Here is a 15166-nt window from a genome sequence, read left to right on the forward strand (position 1 = left end):
CCCATCATGTGTACAGATCTGATTCCAATGTTCCCATGTTCCCATTCCTCTTCTCTTGACTTTAGGTTCTAAAAGGTTCTGAGAGGTAAAAAACCTAACTCATTCATTCCTAGGGACCTGTATTTCCTGGTCTAGAAAGCAGAGTCACCTCTAGTACCTAATTAATCAAACCCAGCTCTGATCTTTCAGCTCCCTTTTCCCCAGTTTGCTCTGAGTAACCCACACCTTGCTCTAGCTCAGCCTAAGGCTTGGACTGATTAAAGCCCTTAATTAATAGATCACCTAGTATATATGTTTAATTCTTTTTTTTTTTTTAAGAGAGAGTGAGAGAGGAGAGAGAGAGAGAATTTTTAATATTTATTTTTTGGTTCTCGGCAGACACAACATCTTTGTTGGTATGTGGTGCTGAGGATCGAACCCAGGTCGCACGCATGCCAGGCGAGCGCGCTACCGCTTGAGCCACATCCCCAGCCCTATGTTTAATTCTTTATAGCCCGTCTTGCCTTCCAGAGACCCTGGGGAAGAGTGCAGGAGAGATAAGGGGCAGCTATATTCTGCCAAGTCCCCCTTAGCCTGTGCCCCCAATGCCAGGGCAGTCTAAGAACTTGGCAGGATTTAGGTAAAGTGATTGAAGGAACCTAACAATGGGCAGGAGGTAAAGCTCAGGAGTCCAAGATCTGATTATTCTGTGGCCAGTTTCTAAGGGCCATTTCTTTGAGAGCAACACGGAGAAGGTAATTCAGGGAGAGGGAATTTAGTATCTCACACAAAAGTAGATTACAGGTTTTCATGGCCAGGCTCAGGGTGGAAACAGATTCCCCTAAAGCAGAATATGTCTGTCAGGGTAGGGCTTAGCCTCTTAGGTGCTAAAGGCTCAAACCTGCTTGCCACAAAGTATCTAGGATTTACCTCTTCAGAGTAGAATATTTTGGGTTAGAAAATAAAACCTTCTCCAGGCATGGTGGCACATGCCTGCAATCCCAGCAACTCAGGAAGCTGAGGCAGGAGGATTGCAAGTTTGAGACCTGCCTCAGAAACTTAGCAAGACCTAGTCTCAAAATAAAATAAAATAAAGGACCAGATGATGTAGCTCAGTGGAAAAGCACCCCTGGTTTCAATCCCCAGTAATAAAATAAAATAAAATAAGCAAAACCTTCAAGGATCTTAAAGAATCTGAAAGTATGTTCTTGCTCCCCTCTTACCAATCCCTAGATGCACATAGCCCTTCCACCTGGAGGGAAGGAGAACACTGACCCAGGATTAAAGGAGACATAGCCCGGTGCAGTGGCGCACACCTGTAATCCCAGTGGCTCAGGAGGCTGAGGCAGGAGGATCACAAGTTCAAATCCAGCCTCAGCAAAAGCCAGGAGCTAAGCAACTTAATGAGACCATGTCTCTAAATAAAATACAAAATAGGGCTGGGGATGTGGCTCAATGTCCCTTAATTCAATCCCTAGTACCCCCCCCCCCAAAAAAAAAAAGGAGACGGAGAAGGGAAGGATCCTCTGCCAGGGATTCTTGGGGAAGGGGTGATTCTCTGGAGAATGGTCATACCAGGAATGATCACTTAGCTATGCAGAGAGATGATTCCTCTGGAAAGAATGACCTTGAGAGGAAAAGGAGCAAGGAGACTATGAAGACATGTGCAAGTGCTTCAGCTCTTCCCAGTACCGAGATAAAAAAACAGACCAAGACAGGAGGATTTTGGAGGGAGCGGGGAGCCCTGGGTAGTGCCCTTAGGTTTCCTAGCTGAGCTTCTCTGTGCTCTCTTCTGCTAAACATGCCCTGAGGCATGTTGAATATTACTGATTGGCCATCATTCACTCATCAATGACTTACAGCCTTTTCAGCTTGTTTGGGAGGCCTAAAGCAAGGACAGTTTCAATGATCCAAACATAATAGTCTTCATAGCCTCCTACATCTGACTCAAAGGTCAAAATTAATCAATGGCTCTATGATCCTCTTATACAGATAAGAGAGCTGAAGCAAAGGAAGGCAAAATGACTTGCCTAAGGTTCCTTGGCCCTATGGGGTGAAGCCAGGCTTGGTCTCAGATCTTCTGAGCCCCAGACCAGGTTTCTTTCCTTTCCACCAGCTATTCTCCTCTCCTATCAGATTGAGATTTTTACTCCAACAAACCCCTCCTTCCATTTATATCACAGAAGGGAGCATGCATCAGATTTACAGTGGGAAATTACATTTGATGTCATATTCATAAATTGAGATGATTGGGGACACCTAGGTTCCCAATCCATAGCAGAAGCCCAAGACCAAATAAAAATGTTCCTTAGGGGCCTGGTGCCATGGCACACACCTATAATCCCAGTGGCTCAGGAGGCTGAGACACGAGGATCACATGTTCAAAGCCAGCCTCAGCAAAAGCAAGGGACTAAGGAACTCAGTGAGACCCTGTCTCTAAATAAAATACAAAATAGGGCTGGGGATGTGGCTCAGTGGCTGAGGGTCCCTGAGTGCAGTCACTGGTACCTGCCCCCCAAAAATGTTCCTTAGGAGAGGAATCGAAGAATGTAGCCCCCCAAACTATAGGCTCCATGAAGCTGGAGTCTGAGTTTCTGAAGGTCATCAGCTTTATATATAGTAGGTGAGTACAAAGAATACTATTTAAGAAACTTTTCCCCTAGTGTCAGGTCAAGTGAAAATTATTCCATAACTTAAACAAAGAAAATTAAAATTCTGACTTGAGACTCTCAAATGCAGGAAAAATAAGTCTGGTGACATTTACATGTTGGTTAGAATTTCTTCTGGTTTGACTGCTCCTCACTCTCCCTCCGTGGCCTCATACCCCATAAAGTTTGGCATCCCCCAAAGCTTTGATCTTTTCCTACAATCCATTCTCTCTAGATGATCTAAGCCACTCCCAAAGCTCCAATCATAGCTTTTTTTTTTTTTTAAAGAGAGAGAGAATTTTTTTTTAATACTTATTTTTTTGTTTTCGGCAGACACAACATCTTTGTTTGTATGTGGAGCTGGGGATCAAACCCGGGCCGCACGCATGCCAGGAGAGCGCGCTACCGCTTGAGCCACATCCCCAGCCCCTCCAATCATAGCTTAATGGTACCAGATCTAAATTTAGGCCAGATCTCTTTCATGGGCACTGGATTGAAATACTCACCTATGCTGGGCACCATGGCACACATCTTTGATGCCAGTGGCTCTGGAGGCTGAGGCAGGAGGGTAGTGAGTTCAAAGCCAGCTGCCAGCTTCAGCAACTTAGTAAGGTCCTAAGCAACTTAGTGAGACCCTGTCTCCCAATAAAAAATAAAAAGAGCTGAGGATATGGCTCAGTGGTTAAGCACCCCTGGGTTCAATCCTCTGTCTGAAAAGGAAAAAAAAAAAGAAATACCCATCTGCCTCTTGACACTTTCTCTTGTATGTACCATGGGCTCAGCCTGGCTTAAGTATGCTCATCATCTGTCCTTTGCCTGAGTTTCTTAGCTTGGTTATTAGCATTAAGGCACCTAGTTCAGAAACCTTGGTTAGTTTCCTCTCTTATTCTTTCTCCGCCCATTTATTACTCCCACTTGTCTGTTCTCAGCTCTCAGTTTCTGCCCTCATTATTTCTTTCCTGATGGCCTTTTTTTTTTCCTTTTTTTTTTTTTTTTGCAGTACTGGGGTGGAGTCCCGGGGCACTCTACCACTATGCCACATATACAGCCCCCACTTTGTGTGTGTGTGTACTGGGGACTGAAGTCAGGGACACTCAACCACTGAGCCACATCCCCAGCCCTATTTTGTATTTTATTTAGAGACAGGGTCTCACTGAGTTCCTCAGCTGTTTCTGAGGCTGGCTTTGAAACCACCATCTTGCTGTCTTGAATGTCCTAAACTACTGGGATTACAGACATGAACCATCATGTGACTGTGCCACCACACCTGGCTTGTTAAAATTTTTATTTATCTATTTATTTTTTGAGACAGGGTCTCAGTAAGTTGCTCTGGCTAGCCTTCAATTTGCTAGCCTTATGCCTCAGCTGCCTGAGTGGCTGGGTTTACAGGTCTGGTCCACCAGGCCCAGATGTGGTAATACAACCTCCTTCTAATCCCTTCCCTCTACACTTCCTAACCTCTGGTGACCAGTATTCTACTTTCTACTTCTGCAAAATCAACTCTTTTAGTTTCTACATGTGTGAGAACCTGTGGTTTGTCCTTCGGTGTCTTCCTGCATGGTCTCTTGTGCTCCACCCTTACTGGGCACTCTGGCTCCCTCCCACTCATGTTCCTCAGAGCTGCCTACAAGCACTACAACTGAAGTGTGTCACTTCCCTTCTGTAGCCTCTGCAGTATATCCTTGTCTCCTTGAGCTCAGCCTATATGCAAGGGACCTAATTTCCCTGCATACCTGAAGCCTCCTCTGCCATCACTCCCCCAAATGCACCTGGGGCTCTAATGGCCAAAGTAGTGTGCTCTGCCAATTCCATCTATTTTGGTACTTCCTTATACACATGGATCTGTTCCTTGTGTCTGGAATGCCTATCCCTATCTGTCTGCTTACATGAATGTTTCCTCATTAGATTGTGAGTTCCTATTTCCACATTCAAAAACACCTGTAAGTCTGATCCCTGCTGGCTTTTTTACTTCAACCGACTTCACTCCTCACTTCAACCACACAGACTTTCCTCTCACCCCCTGATGGACTCAGTCAGACTTCCTTCCCCATTATACTTTCATAGGACCAGACACCTTCCTTTCATAACTTTGAATTTTTACATTCATGTATACTGTGTCATAAATGTCAGTCTCTGCCCCCTGGAACATAAGCTCCTCAGAAACAAGGGTTGGGTCTGCCTAGGCCAGGAAACCTCTCACCCGAGTCTTGAAGAGTGGTGGCTGCACTAATTGCGTTTAAGTAGCCATCGGGTGCCTACCTTACCCTCCAGAAAGAAAGAGAGAGAAAGACGCACCTCAAACAGACATGGGGTGCGTGGAGAGGGCTTACCTGGGTATAGAAAAATCTCGGTGGAACCTCCAATATGTTACCGATGTTGGCCGGTGATGAATCCTCGATTCCCCAATGTTGAAGAATAACACCAGAAAAGCAAGGTCAGAGTAGAAATTAGAAGTTTATTAAAGGACAGCAGAAAAGACTTCTCCCGGAGGAAGAAGGGGACCCAAGAGGTGGAATCCGTTGAAGGGCAAATGTGTTCCCCTTTTTATAGGTTTGGTGATGGAATGTAAGGGGGAAGGGTTGGGACACAGGTGGGCCAAACAAGTAATCTGGGCAGGAAGGACTTCATTATCACTTTTTTGGGGATGAGTTTATCACTTCTTTGGGATGGGCTTATCTCCAAGATCTGTTGGGGGCTGTTTCCTGGGTTCCATTAACATTTCTTTTTTTTTTTTTTAAGAGAAATAGAGGGGGGGGAATTTGAATATTTATTTTTTAGTTTTTGGGGACACAACATCTTTGTTTGTATGTGGTGCTGAGGATCGAACCCCCATCGCACACACGCCAGGCAAGTGCGCTACCGCTTAAGCCACATCCCCAGCCCCCATTAACATTTCTTTGGGGTGGACTTTGGCCTAGGGCCTTTCTGGGACTTCAGTAACATTCCATGAGTTGTCCTGCGTTTCTGGAATCATTGTCAGCATGGCCTCCATTTTAGATTTTACTTGGTATTAGACCCGATTTACCTAACTACACTGACGACCTAATTTTAAATCTGGCTTCAGTAGCTCACAAATCCTACTGACTCCTAAGGCTGAGGCAAGAGGATCACAAATTCAAGGCCAGCCTCAGCAATTTAGAGAGATCCTGTCTCAAAATAAAAAATAAGGGCTGGGGTTGAAGCTCAGTGGTAGAGCGCTTGTCTAGCACATGCGAGGCCCTGGGTTCTATCCTTAGCACCAAATAAATAAATAAAATAAAGGTATTGTGTCCAACTACAACTAAAAATTAATAATAATAAAATATTTTTTAAAAAAGGTCTGGGGGTGTGGTTCAGTAGTAAAACACTCCTCAGTTCAATCCCATTTATCTTGAAAAAAAAAAGTGTTGAGGGCTCAGGCTGTAGCTCAATGGTAGATCTGCTTAGCAGGCTGGAGGCCCTGGATTTGATCTCCAGCACCCAAGAGGGGGAGTGGGAGAATGAGCTGAGAAATGTAAGATCCACTGAGTGAAAGTCCTTGCTGGGCTGGGTGTGCACACCTATAATACCAGCTGCTTGAAAGGCCTAAATAGGAGGATCTCCAGTGAGAGGGCAGCCTCAGCAAGTTAGGGAGACCCTGTCTCAAAATTTAAAAAATAAATACATAAAACAGATTGGGGATGTAGTCCAGTTTAATCCCCAGTACCAGAAAGGAAAAAAAAAAAAAAAAAAGAAAGAAAGAAAGAAAGAAAGAAAAGAAAAGAAAGTCCTTTATTTCCATTTTCCAGCTCCAGCTCTCCCTCTGCCTGAGGTGGTCAGGGAAATGAAAACTGTCACTTAGGCCTGGCCCTAGGGCAGGAAAACCAGTTTGTCATGGTAGGAAATTGGAGATGCTGAGCTCACATTGGAGGCTTGTTTTCAATTTCATATCAAACTGTGAGCTTAGTGAGTGGGGTGAAGGAGCCTGTCTTAATCATTTTTGTTTCCAGGGCTCAGCTCCAAGGCATGGTACCAGCTGTAAAGATGCAGTGAAGCAAACTAGACAGGGAGGTCTGAAGAATCAGCAACCCAGGCTTGGATTGGGCTCTGTGGAGCAAAGAAATTCCAACTTTTCCATCTCCAGACTGCTGTAGAGCACAGAATGACAGCATGAGCGGGTGAAATGCACAGCGAAAAGTCCTATGCCTTTAATTTTGGAGGAAAACACTCTAACTAGAGGAGGGAAAAAAAAAATAATCTTCTTCAGCATACAATAAGAGGTATTTTCAGGTTGTAAAGAACCTTAAAATCTTTATATTGATGAAGAAAAAAAATATATCCTGTGAAATCCAGCTCTCTTTTTATCCATCCATCTCCTTATAGTTTTCTTCTCCCCACCCCTCTCTTCTTTCTTTCTTTCTTTCTATTCTTTTCTTTCTTTCTTTCTTTCCTTTTTTTTTTTTTTTAAGCAATCTTTTTCTAGATTGGAACAGGAAACAGCTTTCCAGGCTGGGAGGATTTGGCCCATACTAAGAAGCAAAGGGGCTTTCTAAACTCAATTTTCTTTCTTCTTTTAAATTCCCCCTTCCCTTTCCTTCCGACAGACAACAGAAATAATTGATCCATCATTCAGTACTAGACCCAAGAGATTTAGATGCAAATTCCCCTCTCGGCCCCGGACTTTCCTCTCAAACTTAAAATCCTAGAAGTGGGGAGCAATGCAAACTAGAAGCTAGCCTCCGGGCCACCTCCCACCCCCCAACCAGGTGAGAGGGAGGAGGGAATAATCCTCCCCAGCCCCCAGCCCCCGGCCTCCAGCCTCCTCCCTAGTGACACACGCCACCCCTTTCTGTTGCGGAATCACTTAAGGTTCGGGCAAAACTCCCCTTTCTCTCTGGAGACGATCTCTGGAAGCTTTTAGGAGGCGGAGCAGAGGTGGGGAGGGAGAAGGAAAATTTCCCCAAACGTTCGCCAGGCCTAAGAGAGTCGTTTCTTCACTCAAAACTGCCCATCATCCCCCACCCCCAACCATTAACTTTCGATTAAGACCTTCTCCTTATGGCAACTAAACTTTACTTAGCATAATTAAGATTTGCCTCGGAAGAAGGGGGAGATTGAAGCTGCTAGCTCCCGGCCATTCTTCTTCACCTCGGCTCCCCAACCCCCAACCCTCTAGCTCCCGGCCTCGGAGTTCTTGAGTTTTCTCACTTTGAGGTGCCACCGAACACAAAGAACCATAATGGGCTCCTTTGTGCTCGCTGCGGGGCAATTACGCCCTGGAGTCCGGGCCCCTTTAAGAGCCTCTTAAAGAGACAGGCTCTCATTTTTTCAGAGGGTTATTTAAGGGTGTGTGTCTAGGGGGAGGGGCGAGGCGCACTCTTATGGGTCTACGAGTAGAGTGAAGTGAAACTTTTGCCCGGGCTCCATGAGAAGTCTGAGAGAAGTCTTTGTAAATTGTTAGCTTTTTTTTTTTTTTTTTTACAAAAAGTCCTTAATAGAGCTGGGATGTAGCTCAGTGGCAAAGCGTCTGCCTTGCATTCGCAAAGCCCTGGGTTCGACCCCAAGTTTAAAAAAAAAAAATGTCCTTAATAGAAGTTTTTCAACTTGAGAATTTTCATTTGATTAGAAAAATCGGACTGAAATAGGTGGATTTGAGAAGCGGGAGGCGGGGGCAAGGATTTAAAGAGCCCCTACCCAGCAGAGTGCCTGGGCTCCCAGCAAAGTGCCTGGGCTCCCAGCAAGCTGAGTAATCCAGCTTTGAGACGCTGGAGTCTAGCAGCTCTGGGGAATGTGTTTCTCCGGATCTGGCCGCGGAGACTCCGGAGAAATCCCGGGCTGGGCAAATAGCCCTTAATGTAATAATAGCTTGTCTCTTTAAAAAGCAAAAAGAGGGGGGGTAAGTTTTGTTGGCATCTGGTTTCTGATCTCATTATGTTGTGGTGGACCAATCCAGCCCTCGGGGCTGGTCCTTGGGTTTAAATCTGATTGGCGGAGAGCACATTTTGGGATGGTGCTTAGAACTCGACGGGGCGGTTTCAAGTATCCCTTTTTTGGGGGGCTGAAGAGAGGGCGGGGCCGCCAGCGGGGGCCCCCTTGAAACCGACTAATTGGGATCGGAGAGGCCGAGGTGAGGACTGGAGGAGGCACAAAGAAGTCGCTGCGTGGAGAAGGGAGGGGAGAGGGGGAGCTGAGAGGCGAGAGGAGGAGGAAGAGGAGGAGAGAGGGCAGCGGCGCACGGTGTCTCCGGCGGCTCAGTCCGACCGCGGCGAGCTAGCGGGCAGGCGCGCCGCCCCCTCCCCCGCCCGGCCTCCCCAACTCTGCGACCACGAGCAAAGTTTGCAAAGAGGCGCGGGAGGCGGCGGCCGCAGCTAGGCGGCAGCTGGGAAGGCGCGCGGTCTCGGGGTTGGGGGCGGGGGCGGGGGGGCGCCCAGGAGCTGGGTGGGGGGCGGCGGCCAGCATGCGGCCCCGCAGCGCCCTGCCCCGCCTGCTGCTGCCGCTGCTGCTCCTTCCCGCCGCCGGGCCTGCCCAGTTCCACGGGGAGAAGGGCATCTCCATCCCGGACCACGGCTTCTGCCAGCCCATCTCCATCCCGCTGTGCACGGACATCGCCTACAACCAGACCATCATGCCCAACCTTCTGGGCCATACGAACCAGGAGGACGCAGGCCTGGAGGTGCACCAGTTCTATCCATTGGTGAAGGTGCAGTGCTCTCCCGAGCTGCGCTTCTTTCTATGCTCTATGTACGCACCCGTGTGCACAGTACTGGAGCAGGCCATTCCGCCGTGCCGCTCTATCTGCGAGCGCGCGCGTCAGGGCTGCGAGGCGCTCATGAACAAGTTCGGTTTCCAGTGGCCCGAGCGTCTGCGCTGCGAGCACTTCCCGCGCCACGGCGCGGAGCAGATCTGCGTGGGCCAAAACCACTCCGAAGACGGAGCGCCAGCGTTGCTCACCACCGCGCCGCCGCCGGGTCTGCAGCCTGGCGCTGGTGGCACCCCGGGAGGCCCCGGCGGAGGCGGCGTGCCCCCGCGCTACGCCACGCTGGAGCACCCTTTCCACTGCCCGCGTGTGCTCAAGGTGCCGTCTTATCTCAGCTACAAGTTTCTGGGTGAGCGCGATTGTGCTGCTCCCTGCGAACCCGCGCGGCCCGACGGCTCCATGTTCTTCTCGCAAGAGGAGACGCGTTTCGCACGCCTCTGGATCCTCACTTGGTCGGTGCTGTGTTGTGCCTCCACCTTCTTCACTGTCACCACTTACCTGGTGGACATGCAGCGCTTCCGCTATCCAGAGCGTCCTATCATTTTTCTGTCGGGCTGCTACACTATGGTGTCGGTGGCCTATATCGCAGGCTTCGTCCTCCAGGAGCGTGTGGTATGCAACGAGCGCTTCTCTGAAGACGGTTACCGCACGGTGGTGCAGGGCACTAAGAAGGAAGGCTGCACCATCCTCTTCATGATGCTTTATTTCTTCAGTATGGCCAGCTCCATCTGGTGGGTCATCCTGTCGCTTACCTGGTTCCTGGCAGCGGGCATGAAGTGGGGCCACGAGGCCATAGAAGCCAACTCGCAGTACTTCCACCTGGCGGCCTGGGCCGTGCCGGCCGTCAAGACCATCACCATCTTGGCTATGGGCCAGATCGACGGCGACCTGCTGAGCGGCGTGTGCTTCGTGGGCCTCAATAGCTTGGACCCGCTGCGGGGCTTCGTGCTGGCACCGCTCTTCGTGTACCTGTTCATTGGCACATCCTTCCTCCTGGCCGGCTTCGTGTCGCTCTTCCGCATCCGCACCATCATGAAGCACGATGGCACCAAGACGGAGAAGCTGGAGCGGCTCATGGTGCGCATCGGCGTCTTCTCTGTGCTCTACACGGTGCCAGCCACCATCGTCATAGCCTGCTACTTCTACGAGCAGGCCTTCCGCGAGCACTGGGAGCGCTCGTGGGTGAGCCAGCACTGCAAGAGCTTGGCCATCCCGTGCCCGGCGCACTACACGCCGCGCATGTCGCCCGACTTCACGGTCTACATGATTAAATACCTCATGACGCTCATCGTGGGCATCACGTCGGGCTTCTGGATCTGGTCCGGCAAGACTCTGCATTCGTGGAGGAAGTTCTACACGCGTCTCACCAACAGCCGACATGGCGAAACCACCGTGTGAGCGAGGGCGCGTGGCTACCCCGCACCTCCGGGATGGGATGGCACTGTGCTTTCCTTCTGCGGCGAGGCGGGGGGAGGGCTCCCTACGGACTCCTATTTTATTTTTTTAAATAAAGAACAATCGAAACCATTTCTTTTCTAGGTCGCTTTTTAAAGAGAACTCTGCCCAACACCCCCACCAGGTTTGTAATTAAAACTGTAAATAGTCTTTGTAAATTAATTATATATTTTCTATTTAAAAGAAAAATGAGAAGAAAAAAAAAAAAAGAATGGAGCCGGCGCCAAGGGTGAAGATTGGGGTGGGAACCTGGGGGAGGTCTCTCCTTTCTTAAGTGCCCTTTTAAAACCGCCCGGTATGTACTCTGGTTCAAAATTTTTGGTGATTTGGCAGGGCTGGGCCTGCTGGGAGAGGCACCTAGCCTGAGCGCTGTTTTTGTTGGCTGTGAGGAGTTGGGAGTTCGTTCCATTCAACTTCTATAAAAGCCAAATTTGCGAGCCTCCTCGCTGACGCTGGGCCTGTGGAAGCTGTTGGATTATTTTTGAAAAGATTTGGATTCGTCTTTATTTCGTTTTATTTTTCCTTCTTTCCCTCTTCATTTGTCCTGACTCCTTCACTAGATATTTGGAAACTTCCCAGCCGAGATGAAGACTTGGAAAAAAAAAAAAAAAAACACCGAGGATGGTGTGGGGGAGAGGGAGGGGATCTGGGGAGGTATGGCCTCCACCGCCCTGGCCCACTCCCCTGCAGGCAGGAAGATCTTTCTGTCTTTGACTTTTCTTCGTTTCCACTCGCTACCCTAAGCGTCCAAAATAGGCAGAATATGCTTTGTGGACTGTTTTAACCGTCCCCCCAACTATACACACACACACACACATACACAAACCACTTCTGATCCTCTGCCTGAAGTTTTAGAGGTACCATGAGCCTTTGAACATTTATTTGCAAATTCTGGGGTTTTGAGATTTTGCAGCCTTCCCCTTATTTCCTGGTGGTCTGCTGGCCCCCAACCAAAAAACTGGTATTCAGATTAGCAGACTGCAGGTTGGTTTGTGTATGTGGTTTTTTTGTTTGTTTTGTTTTGTTGTTGGGAGCTATTTTTCTCTTTTTTATTTCCACAAAGCAATAAAAATGGGTTGGGTTGGGGGGAGGGAATGGGTGGACTGATGGGATGGGATTCTTAGTTTTCTTTTGACAAAAGACTGGTTTCTTTTAAAACTTGTCCAAAAAAAGAAAAAAAAGTGGGTATCTTTGCTTTAGAAGGCTGTGGGCAGGCTCTTTGTGGCTGTGGGGGTGGGGTTGAGTGTTTACTGGACATTCTATATCACAAGATTGATAGAATGTTTATAACAGATGTTTCTTATCTTCCTCCTACCCCCTCCCAAATAAAAGTCAAGACTTTTCTTAAGTTAGCTGCCTGAGAAATGATGTATAAAATATCTTTGACTGCTGGTATGAGAATTCCAGTTTCCAACACACATCAATTTCCTCAACTATTTGGAATATTTTAGAATTTTAATTCCAAAGGATTGATTTGAAGACAATTATGCCACATAACTCATTTTTTTGCCATCTCATGTGTCTTGATAATAGTGCAAATTAAAAGCTAATAATCATAATAATAAAGTGCATTTAATTATCTTCAAGAGATCTAGCCCTTTAATTGTATTTAACAGGGTTGTAACATTTTATTAGTTTAACCAAACCACACCTCCCTCCTCCTTCCCTGTCTCCCTTACCTAGTTAGTTGGGGGTGGGGCAGAGAAGTGGGCTTTGAGCCCAAGATCTAGGTTTTGTTTTTTTTAGCTAAATGGTTATGGGAGGAAAGGTACCTTATCATCTTTTGTTGGCTGACTTTGGGACAAGGGAGAAAGTATTTGGAACCCCTGCTTCAAAATGTTTTTGTGTGTTAGTTTATGTTGGGGGAGGGGAACTGGAAATGTTTGGTAATTGAAGTCATGTGGGGCTTTGTTTGGAATTGTATGAAGTCTAGGGATTTCAATAGATCCCCCCAAAAAAATACATAGTCTCCCCCGCCAAAATCATTTGTGCCAGTGGCTAGTTCAAATTCAGTTTTTATCAATTGCTAATGAGTGTGAAGGCTAAACAGAGGTTCCCTTAATGATGGTGGGCAGGGGGAGGTGTCACCACTCCTGCGCTCCATTTGTTCCAAGTCTAAAGGAACCCCCCCCCCCAAAGGCTGAAGGAAAGCGTTTAATTACAAACAAATTGTTGAGTGTCTTTCCTGGTAATAATGGTAAGAGCTTGGGGAATTGGATAGGATTTTGCTGTGCTGGGGACTGAGCCCAATGGGAAGAGAAGCCCTGATAATTTCCTAACCTCTGGTCTCTGTTGAAGATTTTGGGAGAGCTTCCCCCACCCCTAAATCCCCCAGGGTCTTAGCTCTGTTTGCTTTGGGTACATTTGTCCTGGATCTTCACACTGATGGCAGGAGGGGTGGTGGACTAGTAACAATCACCCTTTCCTTCCCAGAGCAGGGGGTGGTGGGAAGGAAAGAACTGGGGTAGAGATGGTTCTTCTTTCTTGCCTCTGCCCCCACATCCTACCTCAAGGTCTCCTGCCAATGTAGAACAGGGTCTAAGAAAACTGACAAAATAGGTTTTATGACTGGAGAAGAAGATGAATTATAAGATAATTGCCTCTTTTGGAAAGAACAGATCTTGAAGATGCCTTTTTCTTCTCTAAGGGGGAAGTCATGGACTGAAGTAGCTTATAGAAAGCAGTGGGGGAACCCTCCCATCACCTCACACCAGTTTCTTTGATAAGATAACTTGGAGGAAGGGCAGCTTTAGACCACAGTGTGGGAAATTTAGGCTGGGGAGAGGAGAAAGGGTCTTGGAGGGAAAACCAAAGGTAAACCTTCTGAACTCAATGCTGCACCAGGAGAGTGGGGTCTCTACCCCATTGTTTGGAAAACACAGTTAAAACCCAGGGCCTAGAGGTCTGCTTTTGTAGATTTTCTATAGGTCTCAGGATAGATAGGAACTGGTTTCCACATCCTAAGTGGATTGATTCCTCCTTCTGGGAGAGTGAGGTTTTGTGTTAGGTGGAGAGTGAGGGCTAAGGAGGGACTCCCCCCACTTGAGGCCCTGGGCAGGTGCTTTTTACCTGTTCTTCCACACTCACCCCCATCCCACAAGCCAGCTGTCTAGTTCAGATAGTTATTCAGACTCCCCCTTCTTATTGATCTGACTTTTGCTTTTCCTACCCCAAACCCCAGCCTTCCCTCCTGAAAAGTTTTCTATTGTTAAAAATTCTTTGTCCTTTTAGAGGATCCTTTAAGATCCAGTTCAGAATGGGCCCCCAAAATTTTCCAAGACAAAATTCTTCTGTATATCCCCCCAAAATGAATTCTGGTGTTGCCTCAGTGGGACCTGGAGATGCCAACTTTTAGATTATTCTAGAAGCTGCCAACTTCTAGATGATGATGATGATGATTAAGGGCATTGGAATCCTGATTTGGGCTGGATTCTGGAAGAGTTGTCCTGGGTGCTGTGGTGCACACATTTGGGAAGCCCAGTCTGAGCTCCTGCCACTTCAGAGATGAGTTTTCCCTTCTGTAGTCTCTGCCCACTGGAGCAGCATCCTTCCTCTAGATCACCTTTCTCATCTCTAAATTTAAACTTTGGGGGACCCTGACTTTCTGGAATCTGAAATAGCTTTGGAACTCTAACTGCAATTAAAGGAGGGGGGGCTGGGATTGTGGCTCAGCGGTAGAGCACTCGCCTAGCACACGCTAGGCCCTGGGTTCGATCCTCATCACCACATAAAAATAAATAAATAAATGAAATAAAGGGTTTGTGTCCAACTACAACTAAAATATAATAAATATATTTTTTTAATTTTTAAAAAGGCCAGATTCACATGAACACATTATTTTGCATAAAAGTTTAGGACGCTTCTGTACCACCTGGCTGTGCCTTCTCCCCACCTACTCTGACCCCCAAGCTAGTCCCACAGTTTCTAATTACCCCTGTGACAAAAAGGGGATCAGAGAGAGGAAACTATTGTGACTAAAAACAAGGATCATCCCTAAACCAGATTATTCACTCAATGGAATCATATTCCTCACTCAGGTAACAAATTATCAAGATGCAACAGGATGGAATGAATGCGCAATGCATTTGTGCCTGAGGGGGAGAAAAAAGAGGAATACAGAGCCAGATAAACCAACCATATTTGGAGAGAGCCTGGGCACGAGACAGGACCTGCAGGGAGCACTTGTGCAAATTTCCTAATCTCTGAGTCCCAAGACCTCATTGGTACCTGCCAGGCAAGATTGTGGTGAGGGGGCTGGGGTTGTGGCTCAGTGGTAGAGCACTTGCCTACCATGTGTGAGGCATTGGGTTCGGATCCTCAGCACCACATATACATAAATAAATAAAGATCTATCAATAACTAATAAAAA

The 15166-nt window shown here is 47.5% G+C and overlaps 1 protein-coding gene across 1 annotated transcript; it reads left to right on the forward strand.

Annotated features, from left to right (window-relative positions):
* The first annotated feature begins 9041 nt into the window (after positions 1-9041).
* On the forward strand, positions 9042-10988 carry Fzd2 (frizzled class receptor 2). Its single transcript, XM_026412416.2, has one exon. The coding sequence runs from the start codon at positions 9043-9045 to the stop codon at positions 10738-10740; it is 1698 nt and encodes a 565-aa protein (XP_026268201.1). The 5' UTR covers position 9042; the 3' UTR covers positions 10741-10988.
* Positions 10989-15166: the final 4178 nt, after the last annotated feature.

Source organism: Urocitellus parryii, chromosome 7 (genome assembly GCF_045843805.1).
Source record: "Urocitellus parryii isolate mUroPar1 chromosome 7, mUroPar1.hap1, whole genome shotgun sequence".
Classification (NCBI taxonomy): Eukaryota; Metazoa; Chordata; class Mammalia; order Rodentia; family Sciuridae; genus Urocitellus; species Urocitellus parryii.

What these genes read in the sequence shown, in the direction of transcription:
- Fzd2 (XM_026412416.2), top strand. Translation starts at nt 9,043, where the DNA reads ATGCGGCCCCGCAGCGCCCTGCCCCGCCTGCTGCTGCCGCTGCTGCTC.